Raw genomic sequence first — 14,376 nt, forward strand, 5'->3', positions numbered from 1 at the left:
TAGCGTCACGACTGCCAATATCTCCCGAGTAGAATTAGCACTACTCCTGAAAGAAAGAAATAATAATAAACACATGTTCGTATCTACGGCTTTTGGCTGGGCGTGGGCTTTGCTTAAGTTTGCTTTGATGATTTGGTGTCAATTCAGCACAGGTCACTGGGGCGCCTTGTTTTGTGTTCAATATATTAGCAATTTAGCGTCGACATAGTGGCGCACTCTATCGTCTCTTTTTTCCAGATGGGTTTTATAATTTCATTCGAGTTGCCCAAGTGCCCGCCGTTTTACTGGTTCTCTCATGCTTCGCCCAAACTGCGCATGCGCGATCATTCAGGAACGTTCTGTCTCAGAAAGACGCTAGTGCTCCGGAGCGTCGTCACCAGGCATGACTGAACAAAGAAGCGGTGGGCACACGCCTCCCGCGTTTGCCTTCATCGAAGAAGCAACCCCGGGTACAAGCCGTGAAGGCGGCGAGGGAGCCTCAGGCACTTGCGTCGATTACCCTGCGTGAGTATTCCCGCTTGGGAAAGTTTCGTTGGATATTGTCAGCCGTAGAAACAACCTGAAATACAGACTTTAACAGTTATACGTTTGTTTCCACATCGAAGTGGGCGTTTTCGAGGAATAATTCGATTCGGTGCGGCTGCGGCTGTTTATGTCCATGATAAAGAGAAGTGCCTCCTGTTTTTCGATCAAGGTATCTATCCATATATATATATATATATATATATATATATATATATATATATATACACGCAGGAATGAGACGACGACCTTTTAGGAAGACTTACTGCACATTTGGCTGGTGGACCAGCTTTCGTCAGAGTACTTTACTGTACTCTCTGTACTATGCAGAGCACTTTCCTTCAGAGTACCTTACTGTACTCTGACGAAGGCTGGTGCACCAGCCGAAAGCGTTCAGTAAATAAGTCTCCCTAAAAGCTCGTCGTCTCTTTCCTGCGTATGTTACGTCGGGTCCTGCGTGCTGAACTTTGAAGAAACCCCCATTTATTTTGTTACGCCCACTAGGGTTTTGTTCTGTTTCAGTTACGATAGCGGACCAAACACCTAGAAGTGAATTTACTGTTCTTGCACGTACAAAGCATGACATTATTTTAGGAATTTATTTCTTGCGTGAGTGGGGGGCAACTTTGGATTGTGGAAGTGGCGCGATTTCTTTTCGCCGTGACGTGAAAACTTCAACGACAGATAACACCAGTGATGCCGCCGACGTTCTCGCCGTGTCGCAAGGTGTGTGTTTGTCCCCTCAGACCGAAATGTTTGAACCTGTCAATAATTCTGGCCCTCGGACAGGTTCTTATAGTGGTTAAGCCGAGCCCGATTATGACAATACGCTCAAAATAAAAATGTGATATTCCCTCGCGCCCTTGTTGTCACCACTGATTGTTGTACTCGTTTGTGGACACTGAACGTTTCAACCCAATCCATAACATTGCCGCTAGGACTTAAACTGGCAAGTTTTGACGAACAAGCCATTGTCAGCGTTGGAACGGTCGAAATGTAAACTTCCGAAAAGAAATCCAAGCGCGATTCCAACCATGATAATTCTGCTGACTTTAAGCGCATTATTAACAAGTCGCTGTCTTCTAGTGAGCAGTGTCTGCTTGAAGGAGTGCTCGCTCACTACGCCACATTGTTTGATTTTGCTCAAGGCCAACGAGCGTCCCATACACCACCGGCGTCTCGTACGCAACACCACTTCCATACAGGGCAAGCGACGCCAATTCGTCAGAAGCCCTATCGCGTTTCACCTTCAGAGAGAAAAGTCGTCGCCGAGCAGGTCAAATAAATGTTACAGAAAGGAGTGATCCAGGAATCATGTAGACCTTGGGCTGCTCCTGTGATCCTAGTAAAAAAAAAACTCGTGAAGATTCTGTGTGGACTATCGCCGCCTAAATACTGTCACAAAGAAAGACGTGTGCCCCCTGCCACGAATAGACGACGTCATCGACTACCTCCACTCCGCGTCGTATTTCTCTTGTTGATTTACGGTCAGGATATTGGCAAATTCCCATGCACCCCTCAGACAAGAAGACCGCCTTCGTCACAACTGACGGCCTCTTTGAGTTCAACGTTATGCCCTTTGGCCTATGCAACGCTCCAGCGACATTCGAGCGATTTATGGATACCGCACTCCACGGACTCAAATGGGAAATTTTCATGTGCTATTTAGACGGCGTCATTATCTACTGCCGGAAATTACACGAGCACAATCAGCGCCTGTCGGTGTTCTTGACTGTATCCAGCAAGCTCGCCTTATTTTAAGCTCGAAGAAATGCCATCTCGGTGAGTGTCAAGCCCTCGTACTAGGCTTTCTGGTCGACAAAGATGGCATACGACCAGACCCTCAAAAGATAGCTGTGGTTCGCGACTTCCAACAGCCACACACGGCGAAAGATCTGCGAAGCTTTTGGGCTTTTGCTCATATTTCCGGCATTTGATCAAGAATTTCGCACAGCTTCCCTCTCCCCCTCACGTCACTCCTTCTCACTCACTCCTTCACAAATACTTGAGGACTGCTAACTGCGAGTCGGCGTTTCAGCAGCTGAAATTTTTGTTGACATCTCGACCGGTTCTACGGCATTTTGATCCGGAGGCGTCAACTGAGCTGCATACTGACGCCAGCGGTGTGGGTGTTGGCACTGTGCTTGCTCAGCTCTGCGGTGGCCTTGAGCATTAGGTTGCCTACGCTAGTCGAGCACTTACAATAGCGGAGACAAACTACACCGTTACTGAACTCGACTGTCTGGCAGTCATCCTCGCCATTCAGAAGTTCCGCCCGTATGTACGTGGCCGCGCATTCACGATAGTGACTGACCATCATTCACTCTGTTTGCTCGTTGGGCTGCGTGACCCATCAGGCTGGTTGGCCCGCTGGGCTTTGCACCTTCAAGAGTACAGCGTTTCCGTTAACTACAAGAGCAGACGCTGTCACGCGGACGCTGACTGCCTATCCCGTCTCCCTTTGCCACACACTAATGCTGAGCATAATGACTTCGATGACTACCTAGTTTCCATCTCTTCCGACTTTCCAGACCTGGGTACCTTCGAGAGCAACCAACTTTGCGACCTTACCTTGAAAACCCTACGGGCAGCTGCATGTCAGCCAGCAGGAACAACACCGTTCACTTTTCGTAGTGGTTTGTTGTGCAAAAAAAAATAAAAATAACTTAGTTGACTCGCAGAGGTCGCAAACAAGGCAACTACAGGGAAGCTCTCACCCATAGAGAGGAGATATAGTTAAAAACGGCCGATGGGAAACCCATACCCAAGGTCGATAGGATCGGGGTATTGGGGCTCCTCATTTAAGCCAAGGGCAACAACGGAGAAACCCTCAGAAGACTCGAGGGAACTGTAGCGCAAATCATGAGGCTAATCAGAAGGATAACAAATAAACACAGCGGAATGAAAGAGGAAAACACGATCAGGTTAATACAGACCTTCGTAATAAGTAGAATAGTATACGTGGCGCCGTATATAAAATGGCAGGTCGCGGAAAAGAGCAAACTAGAATGCCTCATTCGGAAAATATACAAACTAGCCATAGGACTACCGATCAGCACCAGCACGGACAAGTTGCTGCAATTAGGCCTACACAACACGATAGACGAGCTCATTGAAGCGCAACGTACGGCACAATATGAACGCCTCTCTAAGACAAGAGCAGGCAGACACATCCTAGAGAGATTAGACATAGGTTACCACACACAGCACGGTGTCAAGGTGGACATCCCGAGAGAGACGAAGGAAAGATTGGTAATACCCCCCATACCAAAGAACATGCACCCAGAACACAATAAGGACAGAAGAGAGAACAGAGCGAAGCAAATACAGAAGAAATTCGGCAGCGACAAGGACGCAGTTTTCGAAGACGCGGCTCGATACAGTCGCAAACGGGTGTTTACGGCAGCCGTAATCGATAGGGAGAAACAGTGCAAGACGTGCAGATAGATGAAGTAGCCATAGCGCTCGCAGTAGCTCAGACTAACGCAACCGTGATAGTCAGCGACTCTCAGACGGCAATAAGAAACTTTGCCGACGGCCGAATCTCCCCGGAGGCACTACGCATTCTTTTTTTTTTTTTTGCGGGAGGCCAAAATTACAAGATATACATCACCTGGGCATCCGCTCACACTCTCGCGGAGGACGGCAACAACGAGGCGGCACACGACGCGGCTCGAGGGCTTACGGACTGAGCCGCAGTCGCAAGTGACGCCCCGACACCCTCCGGACGTGACCGTGCGGTAAACGAGTGGGAGTGGGAGGACCGAATGACAACATATAACGACATTACGAAACAGTATAGTTTACAGAGGTGCATATTCCCGCGACCTCACGCAAAATTGACAAAAAAGCAGTCTGTCGCATGGCGGCAGTTACAAACTAGGACGTATCCGAATCCTGCGCTCTCGCACATCATATATTGGGATGTATATCCTACGGACAAATGCAAAACAAGCGAATCCAGAGCCACTCTGGAGCATATATTATGGGAATGCCGAGGGATAAATAACAATAAAGAAAACGCGGCCCCTAGCAGCAGCCTTCGCACGCGCTGGGAAGCCGCGCTGCTCCACCCCGCCCTCGAGGACCAACTATGGGCCGTCCAGCGGGCCGAGGATGCCGCCAGAACCCACGAACTCCTGACCGTCACCTGGGCGGGGCCTTTAGCCCTCTCCACCAACTCGCAGGGCACACAATAAAGTTCCTTCCTCCTCCTCCTTGGCTGATGGTGCTCCATTGCTTCTAGTTGTGCCCGAAAACCTGCGCCCTGCTTTCCTTCCTTCCATGCATGACGATACCACGTCCGGGCACCTTGGCTTTGCACGCAAACTAAACCGACTTCCACAGATTTTTATGGCCGAAGCTCTGGAAAACAACGAAGCTGTGTGTCGCCAGCTGTACTGTTTGCTAGCGCCACAAGCAAACAACGACGGCTACAGCAGGCTATTCGCAACCAGTTTGGCCACCAACGTTACGCTTCGAAAAAGTCGGCATCGACTTGCTTCGCACGCTCTCAAAGACGTCATCTGGCTACCGCTGGATTAGAGTATGCGTAGATTACCTTACTCGCTACATTGAAACGGCGGCACTTCCATTTGCCACTGCAACAGATGTCTCTTTATTTTTGTTGCATCACGTCATACTCCGTGACGGCGCTGCCCGGGCTGTCATCAGTGACCGTGGACAGCAACTCACCGCCGACGTCACTGAAAAACTTTTACGGCTTTGTGGTTCTGCATATCGTCATTCCACTCCTTACAACCCGCAAACCACTGGCCTCACGGAGCTTGCGAATCGAACCCTTACCAACATGTTATCAATGTATGTCGCTGCTTACCACAAGAATTTGGACACCGTCTTACATTTTGTAACGTACGCGAATAATAGTGCCAAGCACGAAGTTACTGGATATGCGCCGTTCTTTTTGCTGTATGCACGCGCTCCAAGAGCTTTCTGGACACTGTTCTAATTTTATCGTGCCAAGAATATCCTCCCATCGCCCAAACTCTGTCGTGCGGCGGAAGCACGTCGACTGGCGCATCGTAGGACGTTGTCCTCACAAGGCAACAGCAAGCTGGATTTGCGTTGATGCGCGGCATATCCCCGTCACCTTTATTCCCGGTGATTGTTTGGTTGTGGACACCTGTTCGCAAAAAGGAATTGTACCGCAAATTTCTCGCCACTTAAACCAGACCATTTGTCATACTCAGCCGCTTGAGTGATGTGAACCATGTCGTCACCAAAGTGATGGCAAGTAATCGGCGTTTACGTGCGACGCAAGTTGTTAACGTGGCCAGACTCAAGCAGTACCATCACAGGTCCCTTTAACTCGCTCAGCGAGCTTCGTCTGCCCCCGGGCAAAATGTCGCAGCACTGCGCGATTAAAGTAAAGAAAGAAGTAGGGTAGGCGCACGTGATCTCGGGGTACTCTGGGCGTCGCCTGTGGCTTCCTCGTGGACCTCGTTTCACCCTGTAAATAAAGATCATTCGTAACATTATATATATATAATATATATATATATATATATATATATATATATATATATAAATTTAGCTTGCCTTTGATCACGGCATCGCACATTTGTAGCAATAGCCCATTGGCTGGGATGTTGAGCTGCTTAGTTGGACATCACGGGTAATATACCAGGCGCAGTGGCATTTCACCAGTCACTGTGAAACGCAATAAGGCTCCGTAACTTGGATTTACGTGCGCATTAGCGAAACCCTTTTGGAGAAACTACATTCCGTGACCTGTCCAAGTGTTCGTCATAGCGAGATTAGGCTTTTGAAACGTCAAACGCAAGGATATAAGAAAATAAAACAGTACGTCAAACTTCATTTGGTGGTCGAGTGAGCACACTCCAGGAGCCTCACGAAATATCGCACAAATAGTACCATTTGCTAAACACGCAAGAGATGTGTGTCCAAGTGAGAACACTACTGAAATTTTCGCTTTTACTTGATTTTCAGGAAATATAAAAGGTGTGCCTGAAGAAAAACGCCATATGTCTTTGGAGTGAACGCCGTGTTCATTTTTAGGAAATGTTTAAGTAAATCGGAAAGCACTACCGGGACTCCGCGATGGCCACGTCATTCTGGCGCGACTGCGAACGGCCGCGTCGGCAGAGCGTGCGAAGGTAATCGTGAAATGGCGAGAACAGTTGCCGACTGCAAATCTAAAGATGCGTGGTCGCACGCTGGCACAGCTGTTGCGGACGCGGCTGGGCGACTGATTCGGCCGACTGGCATGGTCCTTGTACGAAAGCTAATATAATGCAGCCAAACCTAACATAATCTTGCGTTACCCAAAGCAAAATTTTAAGCTCCCGTGCTCCATTTCCGCACGCTACTCATGGTGCGGCCATCCTGTCACAATGTGTATGACTAGCGCTTTCCAGTTGACTCGCATGACGTCGTAGAGCTATACGCACGTAGTCTAAAATGGGCGCCTTGAAGGGGATGGCACTGCATAATTATATCGTAATTTTGCAACTTAGCATCTTCCTAACTTGGTTCTAGCATCATTCGTTGTTTTCCTATATTTCACGCTTCATGTCATGATTTAAAAAATTACGCAATTTAAGAGTGCGCCGTTCACCTATGCCAGCCAGCAAGTTATACTTTTGATAAAATGATCCAATACAGGTTTTACCTTAATTAACAAAGAACTTCCCTTGTTCGAAATTCTGTTTGGCAAAAACACTCTTCAGGTATATTCTGCCGTAACTAGGAGCACCGAGCAAACGCCAATATGCATGTCTCATTTCAGGTATATTGACGAGTACATCAATGACGCGTTGAAGGCGTTGAACCGCCAGACCGATGCCAGTGACGTCAATGGTACGTACGGCCTGGCCTTTAACCATCGATACCACTCGCGGACATGCTGAACAAAGCCCACAGGAGGCAGCATTTCCATCGATCATGAGGGCAGTGCATTTATTGGTCATACGGACGCCTTACTAGCGTCACTAGGTCAGTTGATGTGCAGTCCTAGTGTGAAATTCATGCAGATGAATTGAGCGCTAACAGAGTCAACACTGCGCGTATTCTACGTGCCTCAAGCTTCTAATGAGTTCATTTTCAACACGATGGATTCATTCGTAAAGGTAATGAACGCTTCTCGATATGCCTTGGATGTCGTGTACAAATGGGGTCAGAGTAACGAGCTTACCAATGCGTGGCAAGTCAAGTGCATGTTTTATACTTCACGCTTAATGCTACCTAGAAGATCTTGTCATTGAAGGGCCTCTTACCGCTCGCCAATGCAAATTTAAATTTTACGCTGGAAATTGCCAATGCGCCGTCAAGGGAGTGTTTCGGTTATACAATCATTCAAGTGCATTCGTTATGGGAGGGGATAGATGACATGGAGCTGTCGTGCTACTGTGCCGTCAGCAGGCTAGTGTTACTGCTTCCAAACAGTCTCCCTCTCTGCCTCGAATGGCGTCCTCAAGCGGCGTTGCTTCCTTGCCTTCTCCGCAAAGGGCCTACGTCATGTTAACGTGACGAGCCCCTGCTCTATTATTTATTCCTATACGTTTTCGTCGTATGACACATCTGTTTGTGAGCATTCCGTCATTGGATGATAAACCAAATTCCAGTGCAGTAGTCAGCGTCGCTGCAAGCAGTTCGCATTGCACAGATACATTTGTTAGCGGGACCTTGACCGGCTCTCTCAAAGCTCGGCTCTTTCCTGATGAAAAAAAAAATTATGTGATTTTATGTGCCAAAACCACTTTCTGATTATGAGGCACGCCGTAGTGGAGGACTGCGGAAATTTTGACCACCTGGGGTTCTTTAACGTGAACCTAAATATAAGTACACGGGTGTTTTCTCATTTTGCCCCCATCGGAATGCGGCCGCCGTGACCGGGATTCGATCCCGCAACCTCGTGCTTAGCACCTTCCAGATGAAGGGCACGTGGCCTACTGCTGAAAATTGCAACTGTTTCCTGCCACGCAGCCGCTTATACGTTTCACACGCGGTAGCCAGCACTTAATTTACGAGTTGTGCTTTTGTATTTACAACAGCCCCACCTGGTGAGAGGACTTTAAGACAGCTCTCTGTGTACCTTACGAAAAACCAGCCATACGTTATTAGTATTCTGGAAAACACGCGGTCATTATGTTTGCCAGAGCGTGGCGAGATTGCTGCTGTTACTTTATCCAACGATACTGCCCTGTCAACCTTTAATTCTGCAAGTCTTCCCATCTTATCAGATACCCGCAACACGACCCTCACATATGCGCATAGGGTGGCCTATCTTAATCAGTGTGAAAGGTCTCGAAGGCGTGCAGTGGATCACAGCCATTTTTGTTTACAATTAGTTGCCAAACATGCACTGCTAACTGTAGATGCATTCTCAGGAACTTCAGGTACAGACGTAGGTAAATATATGCATAGGATAGCCAGGCTTTGTAAGAATAGTTCACTGTCGGTTTAAGCTTGCATTTATCTCATCATGACATGATTTTCCTGGCTATTCAAGCTTGGAGTTTTTAGGCTTGTTCTGTCAACTCTTACTTCGTCCAGGACCCGATCAGGCTGTCTTCTGCTAAATGAATAGGTGATATGCAGAACCTGTAGGTGCACTTTTGCACACAACCCGTTGACATATACAAGTTAGTGCAAATCGGGGTACAAAAGTAATGAAAGCGTCAACATGCTGGTTGGTGACATCATTAGGCAGTCATCCTTTCGCTGCCCCACCTAAGCTTTCGAAACAATTTTTTTTAAAAGGAAGCTTCGGCTCGGGAAACATTTGGAATTTTCACGCTCAACATGTAAAATGCCAAGATGCTTTTAGTAACCTCTTAGACTGACATGAACGATGTTCGTTCCATTTGAGAATGTTCTAGTGACTACAGTAAGGGAATTACACATTTAGGGCCTGGATGGTAATGCAGAATTCCCGGAAATTGACAAGTACCCCAAAATTTGAAACACAACCTACGCAATTTAGTAATTTAGTACAGCAGTCCTGTGAACCGCAAGATATAGAATATGTAAAGCGGCCGAGTTTGATTTATGAATTTACAATTTACAGAAATTACAAATGTTTCCGGGCAGTTTTCGAAATTCCTAGCTCTAACATTGTGGGAAAGTTCAGACCGCTGCGTATCATTTTTCTCAATTTACGGGTATTAGCCAATTTACATTTCAGAATTATCATATCGTTTTTATTGCTCAATTACACAGTTGCAAGCTTCATATTCTTTTCTTACAAATTTTAGCGCATTCAATACTTCTTATATAAACACTCACCGTCGCAACAATAGGTTTGTTTATGGGAGTTACAAGATTTCATCCTTTGTTTTTCACATTCGATGGCCTGCACCTAATCTGGTGCAAGCGTGACCGAGAAAAACAATATCCCTGCCCCCACGCACTTAGACAGAAGCCTCCGAGCTGAACTTTCCTTTCGCGCGTTGCTAACTAAGCAGCTTTGCAATAACGAGAGGCGTCCTTCTTGGTAAAGGGAAGTTTGGCGTGTGCCAAAGCCTGCTTATTGATTTTAACATACGTTTCTTTGCGACCTTAATGAAGTATCGAACACACCTCTTGCTTAAAATTGGAAAGAGTAGGTTTGACCTTTGTAGCGCACTGAAAGAATACGACCTGTCGCCTTTCGCATAGAAAATGGTCGTGTTCTAATCTGCTGTATTGTTTGCAGCGTATTTATTTTTAGAAAAATTAACACTCCATTAATTTCAACATGATTGTCTCTTACGTCAATGTGAATTTTTTTCGTGCACTGAGCTCTGAATTCCAGATTTCCGGATAGAAAAAGTGCACTGCACACGCCAACAAGCAGCCAGCCTTCCCTATCCCTAAAGCCCAACTAAAACGTTTTCATGCCACCGTTTATATTTCATGCTCTTTGAATAACCTCTTCACAGCGACGAGTAAACGCCTCTGCTGTTTTTTTTTGGCCGTGCAGATGCCCCTGACAGCGGAAGCACGAACTACGCACCTGTTGTGTCCACCGCTAGTGCCGATCACGCCTGGCCCAGAACGAGCCATGCTGGCATCGAGAAACTATCGACCACTACGAAAGACACCGCGAGGTGAGCCACTATTTCAACATATTTCTTGACATAAAGCAACCCAGCCATTGGGCGAACTGCGACGGCGACCGGGCCTCTCACTCCCGATTTTATGCCACATAGAATATAGAAAAATAGATCATTACTGTAAAAGCAAAAGAAAGCGTCTACTTCAAAGACGTGTGAAGAGGCTTCAAAGACGTGTGAAGAGGCTTCAAAGACACGTGAAGAGGCTTCAAAGACACGTGAAGAGGCTTCAAAGACACGTGAAGAGGCTTCAAAGACGCATGAAGAGGCTTCAAAGACGCGTGAAGAGGCTTCAAAGACGCGTGAAGAGGCTTCAAAGACGCGTGAAGAGGCTTCAAAGACGTGTGAAGAGGTTTCAAAGACGTGTGAAGAGGTTTCAAAGACGCGTGAAGAGGTTTCAAAGACGCGTGAAGAGGTTTCAAGGACGCGTGAAGAGGTTTCAAGGACGCGTGAAGAGGTTTCAAAGACGCGTGAAGAGGTGTCAAAGACGCGTGAAGAGGTGTCAAAGACGCGTGAAGAGGTGTCAAAGACGCGTGAAGAGGCGTCAAAGACGCGTGAAGAGGCGTCAAAGACGCGTGAAGAGGTGTCAAAGACGCGTGAAGAGGTGTCAAAGACGCGTGAAGAGGTTTCAAAGACGCGTGAAGAGGTGTCAAAGACGCGTGAAGAGGTGTCAAAGACGCGTGAAGAGGTGTCAAAGACGCGTGAAGAGGTGTCAAAGACGCGTGAATACATTTAAAAGACGCAAGAAGACGGCTCATTTCTCCATACCATAGGGTATGCTGATGCGGTGTATAAAGGGACAGTGCCGCAGCAGCCTTGCCCACGAAAAATGTGGCCAGTGTTTGACAACTAGGCCCTTCGGCGGGTGCAGCCAGCGTTGCTGCGCCATCCAAGAAAGCCTCATCAAATTCTAGGTGTGTGGCATTTAAAGATACTGTCACTCCAGGCGAGGCGTTTCCATACCACCGCTTCCAAGAACGGCGCTGAACACGATTCCTAGTCGAACGGCACCACAGTTTCACTTCGAACCGTATAACCCAGAGTAACCCTGCGTCATATAGAACCAAAAGGACTCTGTAAGCTAAGTTAGCTGTCTTATATTAGACACGCAGCACAAATGCATTCTGCAATATGTACACACTAACATTGCAGAGGAATGTAAGGAGACTTCTACACAATTTAGATGACGTCAAACAACCTATTTAGAAACTTAGTGCAAAAGTGCTGCGAACCGCTGTGGTTGCTTTGTGGCTATGGTGTTCGGCTGCTAGCACGAGATCGCGGAAATAAATTCTTACCACGGCGGCTGCATTTTGATACGGGCGAAATGAGAAAACACCCGTGCGCTCAAGTTTAGGTGCACGTTAAGGAGCCCCTGGTAGACCAAATTATTCCCGAGTTGCCCATAATCAAATCGTGTCTATGGCACGTGAAACCCATAATTTATCTATCCTCAAAAGCTCTGTGTGTTCAGGAAACACGTAATATCTACACACACACTTTCCTAGGCATTGTCATTTTTAAGAGAGGCCGCGACGATGGTCTCACTTCGTCGGGTTGTGTGGCTATAATAGTAAATAAGTTCCCTGCTATCAATTACAACTCCGAACGACCTTTGAAACTGTTGCTATCCGAACGAACATTGCTGCTCGACAGGCTGGTAAGTCACCTCCATTTGCATACCTCCTAACCACCAAATTCGCGAAACAGTTTCCGAGCCTTATAGATGAATTTCCTGAATCCCACATAGTATATTGAGACGAAAATGCACATCGCCCACTTTGGCGAGATTCTCGCTGTAATTTTTTCTCCTGTGGGTGCCTCTTTATTGATAACGAGCCGAAATTTTTCTGCTTGAGGTAAAGCAGTCTCCTCGAAAGAAATCAACATAACATCACATACACTCATGCCCTACCTAGAGTGCAACGTCCTAAATACCTCGTGAGAAGTCTGCTCCGGGAAATGATCAGCCTATGTACGCAATAATAAAACACATTCACGCTGATATGTAAGTTGCTCTATCGCCAGTTTTGAACACCGTGTGGACCACAATATAAATTTACATAGCACCGAAAAAGGTTATTTATGTCTCCATCTCGAAACAGGGCTAGGATACGTCTTCTATGGCAAGTTAGTGGCCTATTTCATCATGAAACTGCTCCTTTAATCTATTACAAAAGAGAATTAATCGTGGGCTATTACTTTCTTGAACTAAACAAACTACTTGATGATGCTTTAAAGACAGCCGATCCACAACTGACCACCTCGTGCGGATTATGTCTTACATCAGTAAAGCTTTTGCTTAAAGACAGTTCTTTCTGTCATTGTTTCTTGATGTCAAAAGCGCTTGACGCCCCACCTGGCCCTACGGAAGTTTGCGACATCTCTCGGAAACGAGCATTTCGAGGCAATATGCTTAATGTAGTAGAAAGTTATTTGTCGAACCTAACGTAGAATATTAGTGCTGGCAATATTCCGTCCAGGTCATTCATCGAGGATACTGGGTTACCAGGGTGTGGGCAACTTATTTGTATCATTGTTGTTGTGAAAAATGAATTTAGCACGTGCATTTATTCCACAACGTATGCTTTAATCAATTTATGTTGATGACTTGCCGGTTCTATTCAACTCGTGTGGCCTTGCATTCTACGAAATATCAGTTGAAATTGGCTTGACCAAAGCGTCAACATCAGCACAGAATTGATTTAAGCCACATTTCTTGAGAAGCCCCTCCTTCCTTCTTTCAAGAAATAGATGCGTCATTCCGGTCTCCCATACTGAGGTGCATGAGCAACACTTACCTGTGAATAGAGAGCACTAAATTTTAAGGCAGCATTTTAGGCACGAAGTTAACCTTTATTCTACGCCTGAGAAAGAGATATGGTAAATGATAGGCAGTGAGGTTACCCAACTATGAGTCCGTTTGGCTTCCCTGCACTTGCGAAAGGGAAACGGGGGGAGGGGGGTGGCAAGATTAAGAGGAGAGAAAATCTACTGTGAATACCGCCGACGCAGCAACTTCCTCAAACTTTTACAAATGCCTAATTGGAACACGCCTAGATTACGTGGCCAAAAAGTATCAATTGGCTACTTATAGCGCCTCGATGATGCGGATCCTGTCCATCACCTAGGCATCCGGCTGACCCGTTGTAAAGGCTCTGAGTGAGACCAAAACATTGGAACCAGCTCGATTACCAAACAGAGCTTTGGTTTCTCGGTACTTGCTTGTAATAAAAGATAATTTCAACTTTTTGTCACAGCTGTAAGTATCTCATACCAATACGTTTTTTTTTTAATTTGCAGCTGTACTGACGACGCCTGGCGCTGCCAGCGGAACGCGCAACACAGGCCGATCGCTGACCAGACGTACAGCCTCGACGGTACGTAGGCGATGGTCATTCGCCTTTGCAACAAATATAGGAGAGATGCCCCACGTCCACCGTGGCAAAGGTGCATTTATTGCGCATGAAGACGCGCTTCACTAAAGCCGCCAAGTTGGTTTCCGCAGGAGGCGCCTTACCACTCTCCTTAGTAATAAATTTGTGCAGATGCGTGCAAATTCATGCAGAACCTATGTTTGAATCCATTTATTCTCACATCAGTGAAGTGCAAAGGCACGCTCCCAGGAGATCGGGGCAGAAGCCGAGACTGTACATTCTACGCAGTCATCGATTCAGTAGCAATTGAAATCGGCGCTTCACCATTAATCTCAATTTTTATTTGTCAAGCAGACTCTGTGTGTTCGTCGTGCTGGCACCATAATTTTTCTCTTAAACCC

At 46.7% G+C, this 14,376-nt stretch overlaps 1 protein-coding gene across 1 annotated transcript in view; it reads left to right on the plus strand.

The window, feature by feature from the left end:
- The first annotated feature begins 341 nt into the window (after positions 1 to 341).
- The window catches only part of LOC129384642 (uncharacterized), a 149,196-nt gene continuing 135,161 nt past the window's right edge, over positions 342 to 14,376 (plus strand). Inside the window, exons 1-2 of the mRNA XM_055070233.2 lie at positions 342 to 504; positions 7,292 to 7,362. Coding sequence (XP_054926208.2) covers positions 383 to 504; positions 7,292 to 7,362 — 193 coding nt within the window. The 5' untranslated portion in view covers positions 342 to 382. The remainder of the gene's footprint in view (positions 505 to 7,291; positions 7,363 to 14,376) is intronic.

This window comes from Dermacentor andersoni, chromosome 5, assembly GCF_023375885.2.
Source record: "Dermacentor andersoni chromosome 5, qqDerAnde1_hic_scaffold, whole genome shotgun sequence".
NCBI classification, from domain to species: domain Eukaryota; kingdom Metazoa; phylum Arthropoda; class Arachnida; order Ixodida; family Ixodidae; genus Dermacentor; species Dermacentor andersoni.